This window comes from Camarhynchus parvulus, chromosome 4A (assembly GCF_901933205.1).
Source record: "Camarhynchus parvulus chromosome 4A, STF_HiC, whole genome shotgun sequence".
Classification (NCBI taxonomy): domain Eukaryota; kingdom Metazoa; phylum Chordata; class Aves; order Passeriformes; family Thraupidae; genus Camarhynchus; species Camarhynchus parvulus.
The window spans coordinates 16899996-16922767 of NC_044600.1; the positions used below are offsets into that span (position 1 = coordinate 16899996).

Here is a 22772-nt window from a genome sequence, read left to right on the forward strand (position 1 = left end):
TTTGCTGCCATTTTATATTATTCTTCCTTACAGAATTCAGATAAATGCTCCAAAATGCATAAAATGCTCCAATTTTGCCTTGGGGAGCAGGAAGGGGAGGCACAGAGTTGTTGCTGGGAAAGGTCCTGTGGCATTATGGAATTTTGCTTTTCTCTGGAGGTGTTTAACAGCAATAACAGGCAAGACTTTACAATAAATAGAATAATGCAGCCCTTGGGAATGTGCTGTACTCACTGTGCACTGTTTTAGCTTCTAACTCCCTCCTCCCACCCATGGGGCTGGCGTGGAATCAACCACTACACTTAGTGAGGATTTGGAGCAAAGGAGCTTTTTCACCTAAAGGCTGGAGCCAGCTGAGAGGGGGAAAAAAACCCTCAACCAACCAAACCTAAACCAGCAGCCTTTTCATTTTTATTCCCTTTTAAGCCCCAACTCTTGGCAGGCTGAGTAGCAGATAATGGGATTGAAGGAGGTGCCTTTGCCATGCAGGTGTTCAGCAGATGCAGCAGCAGGACAGGGATGGCCTCTGGGAGGGGTTTAAGGGCAGGACAGCAGGAAAGGTGAGGGCACGTGGAATCCCAGTGAAATCCCAAATCCTCCCTGCATGGCTCCTGGCTGCTCCCCACAGAGCAGGGGTTGGATCTTTGCTGCCCACATGGGCTTGTGAAATGCCCAACTACTCCTCTCACGCCCCTGTGCAGATGGGCCCCACTTGTGTTATTAAATAAAGCAGCTATTAGCCAGCTCCTGGAGCTGGGGGGGTTTGTCTGGCCTGGTTGGGGTTTTTGGTTTGTTGTTTGTTGGTTGGGGTTTTTTTTGTTTGTTTGTTTGGTTGGTTTTTTTTTTGTTTGGTTTGATTTGGTTTGGGTGGTTTTGTTTGTTTGTTTGTTTGTTTTTGTGGTTGTTGGTTTTTTGTTGTTTTTGTTTCTTTTGTTGTTTTGGGGATTTTTGTTTTGAGTTTCTTGGGTTTGGTTTTTTTTGTGGTTTTTTTTTTTTTGTCCTCTTGTTTCTGCTCTGGCACTCCAGAGAGATTTATAGAAACAACATCAAAAGGCCTGAGAGTGGAGGGGATGGATGTGCTGAGCTGACCACTGGCCCCAGGATTTGTCAGGCTGGTATTTATTACAGCAGGGGAGGTGACAGCTATGTTAAGATCAAACTCAAAAGTCAACAGTGAAATTGCATCAAGGCTGACAACTTTCAAGCAGTTTCGCAGTAATCCCTGCTCCTTCCCTCCGACAGCACCGGGAGAAGGGAGAGATAAATTAGGAGGCAGCAAAATGCACCAAGAATACAGGAACAAAAGGCACAAGGGTCTAGTGCAGGCTGCGATGTGGGAAATACTCACAGGGCTGAAGGCTGCTCGTGTGCTGACGGCCTCAGATGTCTGGAAAAGGGACCGGGCATCAAAGGAGAGGTGGCTCTCACCGCAGCTCAAAGTGCTGCTAATCTGCTGTTAAAAGGTGTGAGCTGTGGGCAGCTGCAGGGACGGCCAGAGGGAAAAATAATTCGGGATGCTTAAGGGAACAGTCTGGAATGACAATGACTTTATCGTGTAAAGTCTCCCATTAGGAGTTGAAAACCCAAAGACAGAGGCCAAGCAGTAGTGAGGAGGAGGGAAGGTGACGATTGTTTTTGTTTTATATTCCATAAGTTTCTCATACCAAACAAATTTACTGCAAAACAAGAAAATCAGTGGAAAAAAGCTGAAAACACAGGGTCCATTCTTTAAAAATACATGGATACACAACATTTACAAGACTTCTTAGTGCATATTTACACGGACTATTTTGTTTTCTTTCTAGAATTAAAGCTGCCATAAACCTTCGAAGACTTAAGGGCTGTTTCAACAGCTGAATTACAAAACAGCCCAGTCACAAATTACAAAATAAACTTGGATGGTTTAAATAAAGGGGAAAAAATAAACCACGTGATTCACTTCAATATAGATTTATATAGGAAAGATCATTCTCTTGACATACTGTCTATGGTTGTGAAATGGTAAACTTTAGTATTTTAATTCATGCTTTGATATTTTGGGTCCTAAAGAGAAGCAGCTGACTGGGCCCCTGTTAGACCACAACCCTGCTGGGAGGGAAACTGCTCAAAGCTATTTGCCCCCCAAAAACCCTGCAAGATGATGGTGGTGGAAACCAAACTCTAAAACCAACTTAGAAGAAGATCTTTTTGAAAAGAAATGTATTTTCTTCATAAATACAGTACAATTACATTTTACAATGTCTTTTTACTTCCTAGACATAAAACCACTAACTTTTACAAAAGAGTTCCTATACAAATACATGAAAAGAGACCCTTCCCCCCCTCCCCAGCCCCTGGCACAGAGCACAGCCAGGGCAGCAGGGTGAATCCAGGATAAGCTGTGCCAGCCCCAGGGAGGGGAAACTCAGCTACCCCAGGCTGCTCCTGCCCTGGGCACTCCGGGTTTGGGTTTGTCTGGTGTGAATTTGGGTTTGCCTGGTGTGCAGAGCCTTGGTCTGGGGGTGTCACACGTGTCCCACACACTGCTGGCCCCTGGAGCAGGAGGTGGCCTTGGAAATGGGCCTGGATAAAACTCTGAGAGTGTCCCCCAAGTCAGGCAGCCCCAAAAACCACAGCAAAGGCCATGCTCAGCTTCCAGCACAGCCCACAGGGGCAGAACTTCAGCCCAGCACACGTGGTGACCTCAGTGTCCCGCTGCAGACTCCTCACACGTCCCCTTGAGTCCCCAGACATTAAATCCCTGCTCTAACCCCTCAGGAGCTGCAGGTAGGAGCTGTTTAATTTAATAAGAACCTTGGGCCAGGTGGAACAAAAGTCTCTGGATCTCAGGCAGTCTCCCAAGCAGTGAAACCACAAAGGAACTGCCCAAGGGAAGGACCTGGGAGTTTGGCCTTTCTGTAAGCAGTGAAAAGAAAAAGGAAAAATAACTAAACTTCATTTTCTTGTTTTGCTCTACAAAGAATATGTGGCTTTCTTTATAAAAGCTACAATTCTGCTTCTAATACCCGAGTTTAAGAAAAACTCTTAGTCTAAAATTTTGGTTTGCCAAGGTTGTTGCAATCATTGTTAAAAATCACTTTCTACTAGAAATAAGCTCTACAGAAGGCAAAGGAACTAGGTGTGCAGTTTGTCTCCTTAAAGCAGGTTCTGTTTTAAAAACAAAATAAAAATCTGTACAGAGACTGAAGACTATAGTACACATCTTCCTCAAAGCAAGCAGCTCGTTTACATTCACATCAGGATGGCTCTGAGGAAGCTCCAGGGGAAGAATACATTCCTGATGGCTCCCAAGAAAACAACCTCCAGCTTCCACAGCAAAGTTTTGGGGTTTTGCTTTTTTGGAAGAAATTGAAATTACAAAATAGGGCAAAGAGCCCGACCTAAGCAGTGTGAAACTGCATCATCTTCCAAAATTACTTCAATGGGTAAGGAACTGCCAAGGCCCCTGCAATCCTGATGGTTCAGGCTGTCAGAGACAGCCTGGCTTCCATTTCTGGAGGAGATAGTTGCTGTATTTTATTCACAAAAAGCTATCATGTCCTTTTTGATTTGTAAAAATAAAATGCAGTGGCACTCCACTTGAAAACAGTGAGCTGCAGGGAGGATAAACCAATTATTTTCACCTGAACAGCCAATACTGACTGGGGAAAATCAGTTTTCTGAAAGAGGTTTTATCTGTAAAATATCCAAATTTTCCCAGACATTTTAGAATTTATGTGAATCAAGAGAGTTGTAACTGTTTATTTAGAACCCTACAGTCCTAAAACTTCTTTCCAGATGCTGAAATGTATTTGTAACAATGGAATATTACTTTTCCTGACTCTAAAGGAAAAGCATTCAAACAGTTCTCCCCACCTCAAATGGCATTTGATTTCCCTTGCTCATTTTAAGCCAAATTCACAAAATATAATACAGATGCTTATGCTGAAATGTCAGAAAGGTGGACACCTTGAGCTAATGAGAAAAGCTGAATTTTCAACAACTGTGGAGGAGGAAGAGAAATCAAATCACCCAGGGTGGGCATTACTTCATAAATTGTGATGGAATTAAACCAAGAGAAATAAAAGCAGACATTCTCAGGGATGAGAATGAAGTGGTGGTGGACAGAGTGCCTGGAAAAGAGTGGGGAATGGCTCAGAGGGAAGGGAGGTCTGGAGCTGTCAGGACAGACATTGTCCCACAGGACAGACAGAGCCTGGCAGTGCCTGGATGATGGAAGAGGTTTGTGCCTGGCTACAGCATCTCCCAACCCACCCTTGGCCACCTCTGCCTTCTGCAGGACTGGGAGTATGGCCTGAAGATCCCTAACCAGCAGCAAAGCTGCCAGAAATAGTGGGAAATGTTTTCCTTGGATTTGAAGTGATTATTATCAGAAGGAAAGCTCAGAGCTGAGCTTTAGGCACCACCTGTGCAGAGAGAGGCACCTCCTCTGCCCTCCCACTGTGGAGCTCCTGTGATCCCTGGTGGGCTGGTGAGGCCATTTCATTTGAACACCACAGCAGTAGGGTCAAACAGGAATTAAAGGCATTCACTAACTCTGTGATAATTAATTGCTGGATTTCCTTATTTCTGGGGTGAAATGATCTGTAACGAAAATTTTGCTACTCCAATGCTGAACAGAAAGCTGAAACTAGCCAGGTTCCCAGTGTGTGACCACTGGCTAATGAAATATTTTAATTTTCAAGTACAAAAAAAGAGTAGGTTTTAACAGAAATTAATATTGAAGTGTTTTAATAAAATGCAAAGACAGTAACAAAAAAAAAAAAAATACTCACGTACTTCTATTGGTCTTAATATCTCCTTATAGTTTCTGTAACCAAAGCACTGCTGCATCTGTGCTAGTTCCCAGAAATCTGGAAGTGAACCTCATGACTTAAATATGTCACTTTTTTCTGTAATGCCTCTGGGACTTTCTTTCAACTGCTCTCTCCACTCAGATGAATTAAAGAAGTGTTTTGAAAGGAGAGAATCTGCCATCTGAACCTTTACACAGAGCTTCTCTTTAAAGCTCTACCTCTGAGGCTTTGCTATGTGAAAAAGAATCCAGTCTCTCCAGAAAGGAGGGATATACAAAGTTGAAGGGTATTTGAAATATAGAAAAGTCTGCTACAGAGAAAGATCTCCACAGATGCAGTAGATTAAGTTGTTCCATCTATAACAGGGCTTCCCACTTGAGCTATGGTAAATTTGAAGTAGTTTCACTAAAGCCAATGGAATTATGATGTCAGAAATCTGATCTAACAGATCAGGGCTGGGCCTGTAAATTCTCCTTATTAATTTATGTAAAACATGAATACAATATATTATTTACTATCCATTGTAAAAATTATTGAAAAAGTACTTAAGTATAAAAGTGTGGCAAATCTTGCAAAAGGAACTACAAATATGAAATGTGACATTAATCGCCAGAGTAGTTTGTTTTAATAACAAAATAATTAAAAAAGAAATTTGGGAAGTAAAAAAAAAATGTTACCACACTGAAAATGGACATCTTTTCAGCCTATGAATATGAAACACCTACTCTGAGTTCTTACACTGAGAGGAAAGAGGAAGTGAAAGGGAAATCTCCCTTGATCACAGCTCAGATTTGTCAAAGCTCCCCAGAATAGCTGTACTCCAACACCATTAAGTGATGCTCACAACCATGTCCCTGGTTCTGATCATTTTAAGGCCATTAAGTTCACCTCACTACATTCAAGCTAGACATGTATCAGCACCTGTGAGAGCAGGTACTTCTGCTTAAGAGACTTTAAAAACACTGAAATGAAATAACACGTGTAGTGCACCTAAGGTCTAGTTTTTTTCTCCAGATGTTTCCAGATCCAGTATTTAAAAAATAAAGGGGGAAACTTTCAAAGAACAAGTGTTATGGGTTTTTTATAATTTAGAACAAATTATAAATTAACCTGTCCAAACTTTTGAGACATAATATACAAGAGCAAACAGCTGAGTGTTCTTTTATTACTCAGGTACTACATTTTTTTTTCCCAATAAAAATGTCTTTTAAAAATTTCTTGCTACTGTTCTCCCAGCTCAGATCCTGGTACAGCCTTTCAGATGAGGTATTCTACCATCTCTCCATCTGGGAGGTCCTGCCCCACAGTCTGAACAGGGGCTTTTCTTTCAAGAGTGCTGGAGTGGAAGAGTGGCCCATCTATGTGATGAGGAAAAACAAGAGACAATTAAAGGTGTAACTTCAATCAGGTTAGAAATGTGACATTAACATTTTAAGTCATCTTGTATCATTGGCCAAAGACAGCTAATAACTTATTTAGTTTTAAAAAATTCAATTCCCACATATGCAGCCAGACAAATAAAGCAATTTTATCAAATTCCCTTTGGGTACCTCCCACTGATACACAAATCCACACAAAACTGGAGTGACTGCATGTAAACCAATGCAGTCAGGGTGGATTTTCACCACCAGACCTGTTCTCCCTCAATACCCATTAAACAGCACAGCATGGGCAGGAGGCAGAGCCCAGCCAAACACTCTCTGCCATGAAGAACAACAGCATTGTAATGTGTCTGTAAGGAGAAGAGGGAAGGTTGTGTAATCTGCATTGATTTGGCAGAGTGGGCTGGAAAATGAGCAGCTCCTGCCAGCTGGGAGCTCTGTGGGAAGCAAATTCAGCTCCTGGGACAGTCACTGTCAACTGGATCTCCAAGGCTGAAGTTGCTCCTGTGACTGGGATGGTACCATGACAGCTTTATTGTGATAGCTCCCCTCTCCTCCTTCTCCCTCCCCCTCTCTGAGTCCACCTGGCTTTGGATGCCCCCTCAATGCAACAGCCACTTTGAACAGTCAATTTCCATGTGTTTAAACCCCACATCCTACCCACAACTTACTTCAGAGCAGACACTGACTCAGAGACTGCCCAGGGATTTGCATCTCCCTGTTCTCAAATCTCAAATCCTGCTGCACCTCCCTGCCCAGTGTGCCCCTGCTTATGCTGCCACTCCTCAGGCTTTTCTTTTATTCCTTCAGTGTGTTTGAGACCACTCATCCACACCTGTCCTCACAAAAACTAACCCCACTTTGCCTGGAGGGAGGAAGGGAGGTCAGGGCTGCCCCAGAGATGGTCAGTGGGTGGCAGGGTGCCCCTGGCACAGGGGCTGAGCTCTGTTACCTGTTTTCTCTGCACTGTAGCTCAGGTTGGTGCTGGGGAGTCGTGCTGGGGTGGGAGCTGCAGGGGAAGGAGCAGCTTTGCCCTGCTCATTGCCCCTGTCTGTCTGGGTGCTGCAGTCTCTGCTGCCTGTCTTGGAGTGGGCTGACAGCAGTGGTGTGGAGGGCAGGACAGGAGAGGGGGTGGAGGGGATGGATTCAGAGCGATATTCTGTTCCCAGCAGAACACCTGTATGGGGAAAGGGAAGGAAATGTCACAGTCACAGAAAAATAACTGGTATCAGCTCTGCACCACTCTGCACTGATTGCTGCAGGACCTGGAAAGTGCTCCCTCCCTCAGGAGGCAGCACTGGTTTGCCTTTGCACAGCACCTTCCTCCCCTGGGTGCTGAAGTACCTGAGCAATAGCAGTGTCCCCATGTTGCTGCTTGCAGCTGGGCACTAATCTGCACTCTCTGAAATCACCTGCCACAGGTCCTCATTTACATTTCAGGGGTTTTTACTCTCAGTTCTGGGCCTAAGTTCTCCCAGGGAAAAAAAATCACCTGGGATTTGCTTTGTTATAATTCCATTTCTCAGAACAATGCTGTTGAGCCATTCCAGATAGGAGTCATGTTGGTTCAGGCACAACACTACAGGATGGAAATCCTGATTAAAATCTCTGCTCCAGTTCAAAGAGACTTTACACCATCATCCAGCTGTAATACCCAAGCAAGTGCTTGGGAACCCTGAAAACTGTATCCCAGACATCCCTAAAGTCAGGTGGCAAACTGGGAATAAAGGCTTACATATTTAATGGCAGAGCCTGAATATCAGAAGTCACTATTTCCCAGAAGTGATTGAAATAAGCAGCTATTTCAAATGTGTCCCATCCTACAGCTTTACTGCAGGCCAGGCCAGCTGCTCTATCTGTCCAACACACCCTCCTGTGCTGCCCCTGCCTCCCCTCCAAGCACTGGCTCTGAATCAGAATTGCCACTGAAAATTACCCAGGCTGCCCTTCCAGCTCTTGTCCTCCCTCTTCTCCTCCAGGATGGGGGTGCTGCTCAGGGTTGAGGAGTGGGACAGCAAGCCTGAGCCAGCGTTGGAGATGGACATGAGGGACTTGGCAGGTCTCATGGAGGAGAGCTGCTCTGTCTTGCCGGGCTCCTTGCGGGAGCGCTGCTGCAGCACTTTGATCATGGCATCCTTCTCGATGATCTGGGCATGCAGGGTCTTAATCCTTTGGGGCAAAGAAAAAGAACAGTTTGTCTCCCATCTCCCTGGATTGAGGCCTCAGTGTCCCCATGGCTGTGATTAGGGCTCCCTTAGGCACTTGGAGAGGTGGAGGGAGGATGCCAGGAGATTGTCCTGGGCACTGGCTGCTCTCTGGCCCAGAGAGCAGATCATGTGAGAGAGTGGGATACACCCAGCCCCCTCTGGCTACTGGAAACTGCTCTAAACAGCCATGGAAAGAGCTCTGAAACAAACCTGAGAATAATCAGCAGGACATGAGACCAACAGAAAGAATTAACACATTTTGGGGAGTCTGCACTGGGGGCCTAACCCCAGGGAAAACAGCTCTATGAGCCTCTTAAGGGGTGGCTGGAGCCTGGGTTCTGATGAAGATGCCCTGAAGAGAGAAGAGGAAGAAGCTAAATGCAAAAAAATCTAAGACAAGACTTTTTTTGCATTAGCCCTCAGTATCAAGACAGGTTTTGGATTGCTGTGTTTATACTTCCTTGGCCAAATGAGTGTCTGGCATTTGACATGGCTGCTGCTGGTGAAGACACAAGAATTTCTGGTTCTGAGGCGTCTACCCAGGCAGACGTCATCTCAAATCCCTGTCCCAAAGAAGCCAGACAGGACCAAAGTGCACTTCACCTTCCCTCCATGTCGAGACATCTCCTGTTGGCCAGCAGGATCTCCTCCTCCTCCTTCTGGATTCGAGCTTCCAGGGAGGTGTCGTAGCTGGGGTTGGGCGAGTGGTTGATCACCGTGGTGTCCCTGCAACAAGCAGCACAGCACATGAAGGACCTGACAGCACATGAAACACCTGCTAAGTTTGCTGCTTTGCCCCCAGCAGCACAAAAGTACTGCTCAAATTTTTGAGTTTAAGCTCAGTGTCTTTCAAAAATCCACCTCCTAACTTCATTTCTGTCCTAGTGAAGAGGGATTACAAAAACATGGAGATCATTACAACAACCTCCTGTCCATTTTAGGACAGTGCCTCACCTAAACTGAGTCACTGCACTACTCTGAAGTGATCAGGGAGGCAAACCCAAGGACATAAGGAGGGGAAAGGAACACCAGGCACTTTTCTTCAACTTCAGATTAAAAGCTTTTTCCCTTCCCCGTCCAACTGTATCATACAGGGGATGTGAATATCAAAGGGAACAAGGCATGGAAGTTTCTTAAGCAATCTTAAGCAGCTAGGTCCAAATAATCTGGAATAAGGTGAAAAGAGTTTCAGACTGATTCTATATAAAGCCTAATGTTAACACTGTGATAGTTGGTCAGTCCACTAACCAAATAATGAATATTTCATTCTGCTTGTGAATGTGGCAGGGCATGAGAAGATCATTCACCAAAGAAACCCAACCTGACCCAGTTCCTGCCTCTAAAGCATCCTTCCTGCAACCTCAGCTTCCCCAGGGATGCCAGCTTCCACTGTTGAAAGGAAAGGGAAAGAAATCTGGACAGTGTAGATGAGGTTGCCACTGGAATTAGTGGAATCTAGATGGAAATGGAAAAGCAGAGGCTCTTTCCTGACTGGACAACATTCTTGTTCATTTAGTGAAACCTGAGCAGGCCTAACACATCCCCTCCCAGTCCATGATAAACAATAGACCAGGCCCCAACTTATCAGCCCATGCTGAAAATATAGCATGGCCTCTGAGCACAAGCAGCAGCTGGAGCCTTCAGGGACTCTCTGGGGAGGTGGAAAACAGTGCACAAGAAGCATCAATACCCTAAAATAACAGCTTTCTTCTGGAGCAAGATAAGATAAGTCTTTAAACACTAACACAGCAGATCTGCAGCTTCACCCCTGTAATTCCAGTGTGATCTTACAAACTGGGAAGCCAGTTGTGATAACATCCCTATCTGGATTTGGCTCATGAAACAATCTACAAGAAAATCTGCTGTCCAGAACCATAGACTAGTGAGCAATGAAATTACATGCAAGCAAGGCCTAATGCTAAGGAGTTGCACTCCAGTAACAGCTCTTGTTTAACCAACCAGCTGAGGGACTTGGCCTATTCACAGCCATAATAAGTGTTTCTGTACAGTTGTCTTGGAATGGGAGCTTGTTACCAAATTTCAGACACCCTTCCCACCCCCACAAGCAGTGCTTTCCATACACAGCAGAATGTTTTGAGCAGAATTTCCTAGTAGATGCTTCTGGTTAGTAACCAGACAATACCACAAAGTAATTTGCAAAAACATTCTGGAGAACAAGGAAGCCATTCAGGGTGAATGATGTGAATCACCAAGCTCACCCCATCTCACATGACTTCAGCAAGGACTGATTCCTGTTTTAAAAATAAAAACCCCAAGCCTCTTCTCCTTAGAATCAACAGCATCTAGGAATGGCTCAGAACAATTCTAGTCTGGAAAATGGATCCTGCATGTGGAGGAATCTTCCCCTGGAAAAACATTTCTAATTGCTGGCAATTGCACGGCTCCCAGGAAGAGCAGCCAAGCTCCATTTGCTTGCAGAGTTCTGATGAGCTGTTCAGACCACAGAATGAGCAATCACAGGAGGATGGCATGACAACATTCCTGGGTGGGAAATATGACATTCAAATGGAAAAAGAAAAAAATCCCAGTCCTGTGAAAAGTCTCATTTACCTCTGAGCAGCCACAGTCGCAGCTGCATCCAAAGCAAACTGTCTCATCACACTTTCCTCCAGGTATTTCTGTTCCCACTTGGTCATGTCAGCTTCCAGAGCAAGGATCCTCTCCTCCTTCTCACGCAGGAGCTCCATCAGTGCTGTGGCGTTGTACTCAGAGACATTGGCAGCCTGAGATGTGCCCTGACGCTGATCCCCAGGAGGAAGAGAACAAAGCAAACAAAAACAGGAGTTTCAGGATGCAGCTGTGTAAGGCTCAGGGTTGGCTGGTTTGCTTTTTGTCACTGGTTTGACACAAGAACCCCCCAGAGGGAAATGCAGTGATATATGCTGTGTTGGACAGGCTAACAAGAAAATACCTGAGATGCAAAATAATCCTCCCAAGGCCTTTTTGTCCCAAAAGTATCTTTTTTCCCAAAGATGTATATTTGGGCCTTTCCAAAGTCCCAAATATGCATCCCAGAGCTGGACTGTGCTATAGAGATGTGATGTGCCGAGTCCTTCCATAATGCCTGATGTAACACAGACTGACTCCCAAGTGTTCAGCAAGGCACTGACTAGTATCATCCCTTCCAAAAAACACATCCAAAATATTTTAAAGCATTTGATTACTAAATTAATATGATCAATGTATAGCTGGGGACTGAATTAATTCAGTTCTAAAGCAAGATTTGGAAGGCAGGCAGTGTTCCCTTTTAAAGTAAGGACACATGGAAATTTGCTCAGATAATAGTTCAATGAATAAAACTTGCAGTTTTATATGGAACTCTCATATGGGATTAGCAAGACATTTGACTTAAAAAAATAAAATAAATAGTTTAAAGGAATAGGAATAGGGCAGACTAACTATTTTATGCTGAGCTCAGAATTTTTAACCATGACAGGAAAGGAATTTTTTGTGTTGACTCAGGCTCAACGTAAAAAGTTGTGGGGTTTAGAATACCTGATCTTCCAAAAGTGTAACAGAAAAGTTTAGCAAATCACTGTAACTCCTACTAAAACCTACACAAAACCCCAAGATTTAAATATCTATTTCTATGCAGAGATGGAAGTTAGGGGATAAAAGCAAGCTGAAAATAAATGATTTAGAACACAGGCCTGCATCCTCTTTCCAGTAAAATTCAGACACCTGACAGTTCATCTGTATTTAACATAGGCTAAAGTTAATGCAATTCTTAACACATCTGCACAATCTACTTCTCATTCATTCTTTTCACTGAAAAAAGACTCTCAATAATACTGCAATACAATCTATATGAAACTCCCATCTATTACCATCAACTGCATTTATAGAATTGGCTTTGCTAGTTTAGTCTTGTGTGCTTTTTTAAATTCAAAAGGTTTTTGAAGGACCTCTTTTCAGGCCAGTTGTTAATTAATTTTATGTAAAATCACAAACTGTGAACAAGAATTTTTAAATAATTCCAAATAACATAACCATGGTATTTAAAGGTACAGCAGCATGTAGCTATGAGGCTATTTCTGATCTTGTCACAGAATGGATCCTCTATTGCTCCTTATCTAAATTCTCTGGTTGTAACAGAATTAAATCAGGTAAAAGCAATACAATAGCCAGGAAATCCATGAATCTAACTAGTGAAAAAGAAGTTTTTTAAGAACCCAAGATAAAAGATGCAGTGCCTTTCTCCTGTGTGTGGGCAGGGTGCAATCCAGGAGCCCAGCAGGGCCGGGGTACCTGCTGCATGCGGAGAGATTCCAGCTCCCTCTCCAGCCGGGTGCGCAGCCGGTGCTCCAGCTGCTCCCTCTTCTCACACGCTGCCTGCAGCTGAACCAAGGCCTGCTGCATCTTCTCCACCTTCTCAACATAGACCTGCTTCTTCTTCAGCTGAAACAAAGCAAGAGAAGGCAGCATAAACAATGGGAATGAGCGAGGGAACTTTGGGCTTTGCCACCAGCTGGGAAGATGTCCAGGTGACTTCCAGCACCTGAAGGAAGCCCACAGGAGAGAGACAGGACAGTGGGGATGGCTTCACATGGCCAGAGGGCAGGCTTAGAGGGGATGTTGGGAGGAATTCTCCCCTGTGAGGGCTTGAGGCCCTGCCACAAGAGCAGCTGTGGCTGCCCTTGGATGTCCAAGGCCAGGCAGGAGAGGACTTGGAGCAGCCTGGGATAGTGGAAGGTGTCCCTGTGGCAGAGGGTTGGAATTGGATGATCTTGAAGGTCCCTTCCAGCCCAAACCATACCATGATTCATGACAGACCATGCTGTCAATGGGCCCTGGCCTCCTGCTCTGGCCTGGCCACTCAGGATGTTCCAGCTCTGTCCCAGCTCTGCTTTCCTGCTGGGTGTTTTTGTCCTTTTTGTCCTCAATGACCCCATGGTAACGATGGGGAAACAGAAGAAATTATCTGTGGCAAATGTTTGAGAGCAGCAATGGACTAGAAAGGGCACCAGGGACTGAAACAGAGTTTGAGTGACTTGACACACGTTTCCAAGGTAACTGCAGCAGTGTTTAGAGCTGATCTCCAAGTTGGGAACACTCTCAGTGCAATATTGAAAATTGCTGGCAGCATTTTTACAAGATTAAGCAGAAACTGAATCAAAATTTGTAGCATCCCATTGCTTTCCAAACACAATAAAATAATAGGATCAAAGCACACACCAGCCATGGCCCAGGCTCTCCCTATGCCAGGTTTATCCAGGAGTCTGGACATTCTTCTTGGCCTGAGAGGTCCTGCTCTGTTCCTGCACTGCCCTTCCATCCTCCTCCACTGTTCATCCTGCAAACAAAGCTGCCACGCTGCCTCGCAAGAAGCAACAAAAAGTACCACACTGAGCCCCCAGTAACTGTCTTAGCAAGATTAATCCACAGTTCACACAGAATAAAAACTAAAATATTACTTAAAAATAAAATAAAATACATCCAGGGCCCGGTTCTATTCAAATATAGGGAATACTGCACACCTGTGGGCATTATTTTCTGTTTAGGAAAAGATTAACAATTGCAATTAGCTGGCCCTGTGCAGCAAATCTGGGGCACTGCTTTTGTAGCTCTAATTGTCATAAACCCTGAAATACAAAAATAGCAGGAAGAAGGCAACTTTTCCCAACAGTCAGAGCCAAAGCTCTAGACAAGCACCACAATGCAAAACACAGACTCCCTTATGTGAGTTCAAAGAGCTGCTCTACAGCTTGATGGAAGAAACGTCCACTGAGGGATATTAAAGACAAAAGACACCACTTTTGGCTCAGGAAGTCCTTCTTGGAAGCGGAAAGTATTCTGGGAAAGTATCAGGGCTGGCTGGCCCCATGCTGACAGTGCTCCCTAGGAATCTGCTCTCAGCTTCAGCACACACAGGATACTTTGATCTGAACAACACGAGCTGTTCTTACATCACACCTTTGCTCCAAAAAGGTCTCATCATGTGTTTCTTAAAAAATTTTCCCTTTTCTCACTCCTGTTCCTTCAGGCAATGCAAAGAGCAGAGACAGAAAAATCTCCCAACAATATTAACCTCAGACATAGTATCCTTTTCTTCTCTCCATAAAGTCAGCAGGCATCTAATCTCACAGCGTGAATGTTGCTGCCTTAGAGGATTTTCCCCAAACAAGAATTTTATAATAAAAGTTACAACAAACAGTGAGCAATCCAGCCAAAGGACTTCCCACCAGTGCATGTACAGTAGAAAGGTATTTTTATCCTTTGATTGCTCAAGATTTCAAGCTTGTTTGGAATGGGAGGGATGAGAACATTTAAATGTAACTCAATAGTCCACTGCTGCTCTGCAGAAAATCAATAAATGTGTTATACTTAATAAATCTTTTTATTCCAGATAATAGTACTTGATAACACCAATTTGAAGTTTGTCAGACTCCACTGAAGTGTGGATTAATGCACCAGTTTTAAACTTAGATTAACAGCAGCTCAAAGTAGCCAAAAGTGATAAATATAGGGTCAGCAGCAGAACCCAGAAATGGAGAGCACTCAGTATCTTGGGTTTTGACCTGGACAAGAGTGAGAAGCAACTTGATAAACTCACTAGCAGTGAAATACCATACATTGAGCTGAAAAATAATCCCTTCAAAACCAGCTCTCCTCCCTCTCTCTTCTTTATAAAGAAGTTAAGGATGAGGTGATGGACATTTGTTCTCATTACCCACTACCAAGCATTTCAATTCCTGAGCAGTTTTTTAACACACAGGTAAAATCCTGCAAAAGCAGCAACCAACAACATTTTATAGTTTCGCAATTAACAAACCTGAGTATGCATAAGTGTGGATTAACACTCTGGCCTGCATTCAAAGAATACCAAGAGCCCAGCCAAAAAGCAGAATTAGGACGCAGAAATTCCACTGAAACATCCACTTTGAACGTTCTCCCATCAGCCAAACCTGCAGGTGAAAAGTTGCAACACAAGCTGTTGCCCAAGCTCCCAGCACTGCCTGCACATGCCTGACTCAGGCACCAGCCCCAGCGTACAGGCACAGCTTGTTCAGTGGCTTTGCAGAAAGACAACATTTTTTTTCTCCCTTCACAAGATGTACTTCATCTTCCAGCGTCAGGAAGAATTAGGAATGTTGGAAGATTTAGGGCTGGTGTGTGTATTCTTTTCAACAGCTTAAAACCGGAATTAATTCACAAATTTTTCAAATAATTTTAGGTTTTTGGAACTCAGGTGCTCAGTAAGCTTTAAAGGCATGGGATGTGCTCCAGACAACTCAACTTTCCTAATGTCTTTTGTCAGAATTATCCTTTCTCTATAAGATAATCTCATTTCATGCACTTGCTGCCCTCAGTTAAGTCACTGCATATTCTGGCACTCTCATTCATTTCCAGCTCTGCCACTCTGCTACTGCAAGTATTTGTGAGAAAAATTTACTTTTCTGTAAACCAGGATTCTCCAGAAGTGCTAGAAGGGAAATCTAAATTTATATATTTTTTGTTTTGATCTCTCTGACTGGACCTAACTCTCATTGTAGAGAGGATCAGGAATGATTCTTCCAAGCACAGAGGGATTTCATTACCAGAAATCAAGAGTATGATCTTGTTTTCCTAAGACAGGAATTGGAAACAATTTTCTGAGTATTGCCAAGGTGCTGAAGACATAACTAAGATGGGAAGAAGGAAAAAAGGCAGCGAGCTGAGGCTTGTTCTTGGTCATTTGCCATGGATTCCCCACCCTCCCTCTCCCAGCAAAGAACCAAAATTGGCTGCTCAGTGCCAAGGGCCACGGCAACATCTACCAGGGCAGGGATGGCATCAAAGGACACAGGAATTCTCTCCTCTGCATCAGGCCTTGCAGAGAACACGTGCTCCAGATAAGAGTTCATTCCTGAAGCTTTACAAGGATGCAGTCACACCCTTTGGGATGTAATTTTAAATAAATTTGACAAGATAGTAATTTTCCTTTTGATGGTACAGCATTTAACTAAGAAGCAAGCTCATGTTCGCTTAATGTATCATAACTGCTTTGCCTCCAAGGGTGCTCTGAAAATGCAGAGCATTTTGCTAATGAGAATATCTTTATTTTAACACCTATTTATGATGTAAGATCTCAAATAACCTCAGTGCATGTCTGGAAGCACAGCAGGATGACTGTATCCACTCCCAGCATTTCCTACAGCACAATTTCAATAATGTCCGTATCATCTCCAGGTCAGTCTCTGACTGCTTTGGAAAATGTCCTAACCAAGCATCAGAGGTCAGGCTGTAATTCTAACTAAACCAATATAAACAGGAGCAGTCACTCTCCAGCTGCCATTTACTACAAAGTTTATGTAAATTCTGCAATAGGACTCAGGACAAGAAAAATAAAGATGACCATGACTGACCTGGGCTCTGCAGAAATCCAGGGCACAAAGAGCAAAGCAATGCAGGGAATATCCCTGAAAGATTCCCTGGCTGCCTGATCAAGTATTTCCAGCTTCATTTAACTTCCCCTCTCCCTTGGCATGGTCTAAAATCAGTGGCCAAAGACAAGTTTTCCTCTCAGAAACAGGGGATATATTTGACTATTACTACAACTGCCCAGCAGAAAGGGAATTAACAACATTCTAAAAGCCAAACAAATCCTGTTCCGCATTTATTTAGGCTTTGACAAACCATCCAATGCCTTTCAGGGATCCCAGGACCTTACAGAGGGAAGGCTCTGAGGAGCACACAGAGGTTCATGGAAACGGAGCCGGGTCACACAGGAATGAGGAGTTTTCAGTCAAGGCACAAGGCACAAGGGAGGCTGCAACATCCTCCAACTGGAGCTGCCTGTGCAGGACAAACACAGCCCTGGACACAGCAGGTGAGGGGGAAGGATCTTCTTTGAGGAAAGAGATTCATTGCTTCCAGATGAGTTACTCAGCAAAGATTTTATTTTTTCTTTTCTGGGGAAGAAGAGAAAACTTCCTGCACTGATTCAGAATTCTCCCAGGCATTTTGTCAAACCCAGCCATTACCCTCTTCATCTTGGACAGCTCCTATTTCAGCAAATTGGTAACACTCATCAGCATCTGCTTGTCTCCCACCCACTATTTCTGATGTCTTCAAACTCCTTTGTTTAATATATTCAGGGTGTTTTCATAACATTCTGGGTTTATCCTAAAGCTGAATCCATTCAGATGCAGCTGAAAATGTGTTTCCCCACAAGAATTTGCCTGCTATGGCAGAAATGTAGTTAAAATTAAAAAAAAAAGAAAAAGCCAGCAAGCACGTTTACATCACCTCACCCTCCTGCTGTTGGAATATATCCCTCTAGGATGCCTTTGAACCCTCAGTTTGTTTGAATTCAGGCCCAACAAGGCGCCAGTGGCCTCAGCAAGAATTCCTGCTGAAACAATTTGGTAACACTATCCCGTGCTAGGGAACAGCGCTTGTGGCATGGCAATGTCACAATGTCGTCGCCCCGTTTGTTTGTGTTAAAATAAAGTTCTGACTCTCAAAGCCACCGCTGGAAAATCACTAACAGGCAGAACATGGGAGACAGTGACATGGCAATAAAAAGGCAGTTCTGTCACAAGAATGCAACTCATTAGAGAAAGCAGTTACAGGGAAAACAGGGAGGTTTTTCACCCAATCCATCCAGGAGTGACAAGCCATCCAAAACTTGTCCCTTTAAGAAGTAACTCTTTCCTGAAAGGATTATTAGGTAGCTCTCAGAGTCTATGTGAAACAAAGCTGTGGAGACCAGGAATATCTTTTTATAGTGACTGGAAAAAACTAGAGCAGGCATCAAGCAGACAGCTCTCCTTTGGGTCTCCTCCCTACAAGCCAGGGCTGTGTTCTGAAAGTATCTCAGGCACAGCATAAAAAGTACAATAGATGTCATTGGAAATATATTTTTGCACTTCCCCACAGACAGAACCCTCAGTGTTATCAGAAATAGAGCATTTTTTCTCTGCACAACAGCACAGTGAGAAATGAACACATTATCTCAGCTGGTATCTGCTACATTTGGAATTGTGATGGCTGAAGGATCTTAGAACTTCTGAGCACAAGCAATTTTAGAAAAAATATTTCATTCAAACTCGTCCCCTGCTTTATCCCCCAGTTTCTACCCATTAGAGAGGTGGTCTGTCTCCTCTTCCCACTGCGAGGTGTGTGTCTGAGGATGGCAAAGAGGAGATATTTTTATCTTCCTGGTGCTTGTCATTATTCTTCAAAGCTGTCTCCTTGAGGCACTTGGTAAAAAAGTGATTTGTGAAGGAGTGGAGCAAAGGAGTACAAGTTACACTACTATAAAAACCCACAAACTTTTCGTAAGTTGAAATGTGGTCTTCCCTGGTATAAATTAAATAGGGTAAGCAGAAATGACCAATTTGAGGGGAAAAAAAAGTAAAACCAGTAGCACTTGTAGCCTCTGCACTCAGCAGTTGTGGTTAGATAAAGTATTTGGCATTAATCTCCCTCCTGCAACATTCCAAGTCTGGTAAGGACTGGCAGTAAGTCAGCATTTACTCAGAGTCAGGTGGGTCAGGATGGTCCTTTCTGCAAAGCCAGCAGTTCTGGCCCTGGCCCAAAGCAAAGCCCAGCTTAGCTGCTCCAGGCTGTCAAGGTGGATGTGAGCAGATTGGGTTAAATCCTGTGGGAGCAGCCACAACCCTGCTGCCATCCCACTTGAGACCCTCACAAATGCTCCAAAATTAGAATTTTTCATTGCTTTAGCTCCAAATATTATCACTAACTCTTTCTGACTGTGATATGCATTTTTAAGCCAAAATACATTTTACCTCAAATATGTTCAATTTATGTCAAATGTATTACATGTAATGAAAACAATCTGAAGTTTTGATTTCAGAAACCACAGACCAATGCTTCACTAGAAACAATTTTAGTAAGCTACTGATTTATGCAAAACTGTGGAACATTTATTAAAGGGAAGAACAAAAATAGAGAAGTGAAAATAGGGGTTAATAACTGTGTATCTTTATGGAGAGTAGAGAAGTAGTAAAGTTTAAACATTATATATAAAACATATACATACTTAACAATTCTGTTCGTAGACACATTTAAGTTTGCTTTAAATATTTATGATCACTCACCCTATTTTGCACTTTGCAGAAATAAACCCCACACTATCAAAAACTTTAATGGCAGCTTGTTCTAAATTTGAAGAGCCATTTCACCCCTGCTAACAGGAGAAGCATTCTGTGAATGTCTACTTTTGCATCCAACTGCTTCACACTGCACTTCAGTATCTCCAAGGTCACTCCTTTCTCCATCACATTCAACATCCCATTATCTCTCCTCTTTTTTTAACTTGGATGCTGAAATCCAGTTATATATAAAAACCCTCAAAGCTCCACAGGTGTAGACAAGTGTATAATTTTACAGATTTTGTCCAGACTGGCAATTCAAGCCAAGGGTTTTGAAAAGAACCTAAACTCCAATTCCAATGCAACATTTAAAATCAGTTACAGTCATATATGGCTTATAGCTCTCCCTAGAATGGAAATATTCCTTTATAAAGGATCTGGTGCACACAAGGCAATGTTACTCTGCTCAATAGGAAGTCAAAATGCAAAGGGTAAAAAGAAAAGGTGAAAACTTACATTACAGGAGGCAACAACCTAAATATCCCTCAGGCCTTGAGCCAGAGTAGCTGCCAAACCTGAGCCTAAGAAACTCCACCCTCTGCTGCAGGACCAGTTTGGAAATTCCTGACACTTACAGGGACTAGTCACTCAGATTAACCTGGCCAGAATAAAGAAATAACCCACTAATTGTTCATATCTCTTGGCCACTCAATGCCACTAACTCAGAATGGTGTTCCCAGCCTCTTCTAAAGGTGCCCTGAGCTCTGAGCAGCTCCTTGGCTGCCTTTGGGAATTACCAAACAGCCTGGGGATTGGAGAACTTTCCACAGTTCAACACTAATGAGGCAACAAATGCGTTGTAATCCTAAGTATTTCATTAAAAAGTGATTTGGGAAACCTGCAAAAGTGACTCTTTACCATTTGTTTCCCTTTATTCTCTCTCACCTCTAGGAAAAAGCAGAGTTAATTCCTGCTCCCTCACTGAGACACTTCCATATTTATCTACAGCAGGAAGGGTGGTACTTCCTGCACACCCTGGGATTCGAGCAAAGGTTGGATGCCTGTGACCACAAGCCCTCATGCAGATCACTTCACCCTGGATCAGCCTCTGTGTGCTCTTTAAGCTATCATGCAATTTTGCCCAGAGTGACTTACCTATTTCACTATTCTACCTAGGCAGAAATACTCTGCCACAGCACTGAACCCAATTCTTCTAGTGAAACAAGAGCAGCCTTTTGAAAATAAAACATTAAACGTTATTATTATTATTATTACCCCTCAAGGCTTCAACTTTACTGTGAGGGAGCCAGAAAGAGTGCCTACACAGAAGTTCAACCCAGCCAAGTGCTGTGTGTGCTGGCCCAGCTGATCAGAGCACCTCATCCACACTGACTCCAAGCATTTTCCAGGGAAACACAAGGATGTCCCATGTACTCAGAGTTAGTGACCCATCAGACTTTTAAATAAGGTGCTGAAATTTGAATGAAAGCCAAAGAACTCCAATACATTGCAGAATCAATGAAAAAATAGTTTGAGACCTAAAGAGAGCCATGTCAGATGTAGATTACCATAAGGTAACAACCCAATGCTCCCTGTCCCCTGAGTGAGTGCAAGTCAGCCATGGCAGGCTAAAAGAGGTTATGACAGCAGATAAACCCACAAGAACATCCTGAATGAGCAGAGCAGGTCCAGGGGAGATCCAGAGGGACTGAGGGAAGGCTTCCATGAAGTGATTAAAGGAAGGGCAAAAATTAAGGACACCAGGGAGAGACACAGGAAGGTTCAGGGGAGGGCTATTAAGGCAAATCCAGAGCTCAGAGAAGAGAAGGCTAAAACTCAGAAATGAGCTACGCCTGTACCTGGGAGAGGAGGATATTCTAGTATTTGATCATTCCTCCTCTGTTGGCACAATGGAATCCTGAAGGGAGAGAGAACTAAAGCAGACAAGGGGAGGGTTTGAGGAATGTCTCTGAAAGCAGCAAAATTCAGGTGGACATAGGCACAGTGCCCAGCTGAGTGCTGGTAGCCAGGGAGATGGCAGGGTTGGAGAACAAATCTGCAGTGAGGAAGTGTGCTTGGTCAGGAGATTTCCTCCTGAGACTCTCCATGGAGGAAGAGTAGGAGTAAAGGAAGCAGAGGCTGGAGTGGGAAATGGGGCCTTTGAGAGGAAAGCAGAAGGTGGGAGGAAAGGACGGACACCGTGACGCAGAAGGGACAAAGGTGAGAGCCATGAGTGGCAGGGACAAGGCTGCAAAAGCAACTGCTGTGAAAGCTGCCCAGCTAAACAGCTCAAATGTATTACTCCTTCTTGGGAGGAAAGGCAGAGAAAACAACAAAGGTCATGCCCAGCTTATTACAAATGCTGGGCACACACGGTGATCTGCACTGTCCCCACACCTGGCAAAGGGACAAGCCACATTCATCTGATATTACTTGAAAGTCCAGCCAGATCTGAATTTCTGCCAAGTCCAGCAGGTTTCCAGGGCTGAGATTCCACTTCCAGCCCACTTTTACAAGTTAAAACAAAAAGAAAACAAAATATGGCTGCTTAGACAAAAGCATTTCCAGGGAAATAGAGATTTGTGGCTTATCTGTTTAGCTAGTCAACACAAAGCTAAACTGATAGAAACAGCTTTGAAGAAAACAGATTTCCTTATAACTTCCACAAGACAAACTCATTCCCACAGCCACTTTTGCTGGCACACAAGCTACCCTGACTCCTCTCTCTCAGCATTCTTACCTCCTCCTCCAGTTTCACCACCTTGGCCTGAGCGTTGTTCAGGGCCTGGTCTCGGATCTCGATGTGTCTCCGCTGGTCCTCGTTGGTGGAGCGGGCAGCAGCCAGCTCTATTTCCAGTTTCTCTTTTTCCCTCTGTGTTTCCTTGTCTGTGGATAAAAAAGTGATACTTATCAATGCACAGCACTTGTCTCTGCCCAGTTTTCAGGAGCCTTTCACTCCAGAGGTGAAGGGATGATTGCACTGGGACTTCTCACAAGAAAGAGAATGCAAATCTAGTGCTAAGAGGGAAAAGAAGAGGACATGGCTTTCAAGGAAGAGAAGGACCTGTAATCCTGAAAAACAAGTATGGTACCTTCAAGCAACAATGTGCCACAAAGATAGTGAGAAGGAAGAGAAGGTGCATCGCTCAGTACAGTTACTCAGGTAATTTGCTGTGATTATACAGATGGTTAGTGAAACTTGGCACCTCCTCACCCCTGAGCTTTCAGCAGTGGATAACAAACTGAGTAATTTTAATATCTTGGGCTGAGGAGAGAGATAGCAGACTGGTGTTCCTGAAAAACTTGTGTTCCTTTTTTCCACACTGA

General features: G+C 43.8%; 1 protein-coding gene across 3 annotated transcripts in view; it reads right to left on the bottom strand.

Moving 5' to 3' along the window:
* Positions 1-1623: 1623 nt before the first annotated feature.
* AMOT (angiomotin) overlaps positions 1624-22772 on the bottom strand; it is a 60794-nt gene continuing 39645 nt past the window's right edge. For all 3 annotated transcript variants that reach the window (XM_030967356.1, XM_030967353.1, XM_030967357.1), the window contains exons 7-13: positions 22186-22331; positions 12655-12804; positions 10957-11147; positions 8989-9111; positions 8115-8347; positions 7131-7355; positions 1624-6154 (exon numbers count right to left, since the gene is read on the bottom strand). In XM_030967356.1, the coding sequence (XP_030823216.1) occupies positions 6054-6154; positions 7131-7355; positions 8115-8347; positions 8989-9111; positions 10957-11147; positions 12655-12804; positions 22186-22331 (1169 nt within the window). In that variant the 3' untranslated portion in view covers positions 1624-6053. The remainder of the gene's footprint in view (positions 6155-7130; positions 7356-8114; positions 8348-8988; positions 9112-10956; positions 11148-12654; positions 12805-22185; positions 22332-22772) is intronic.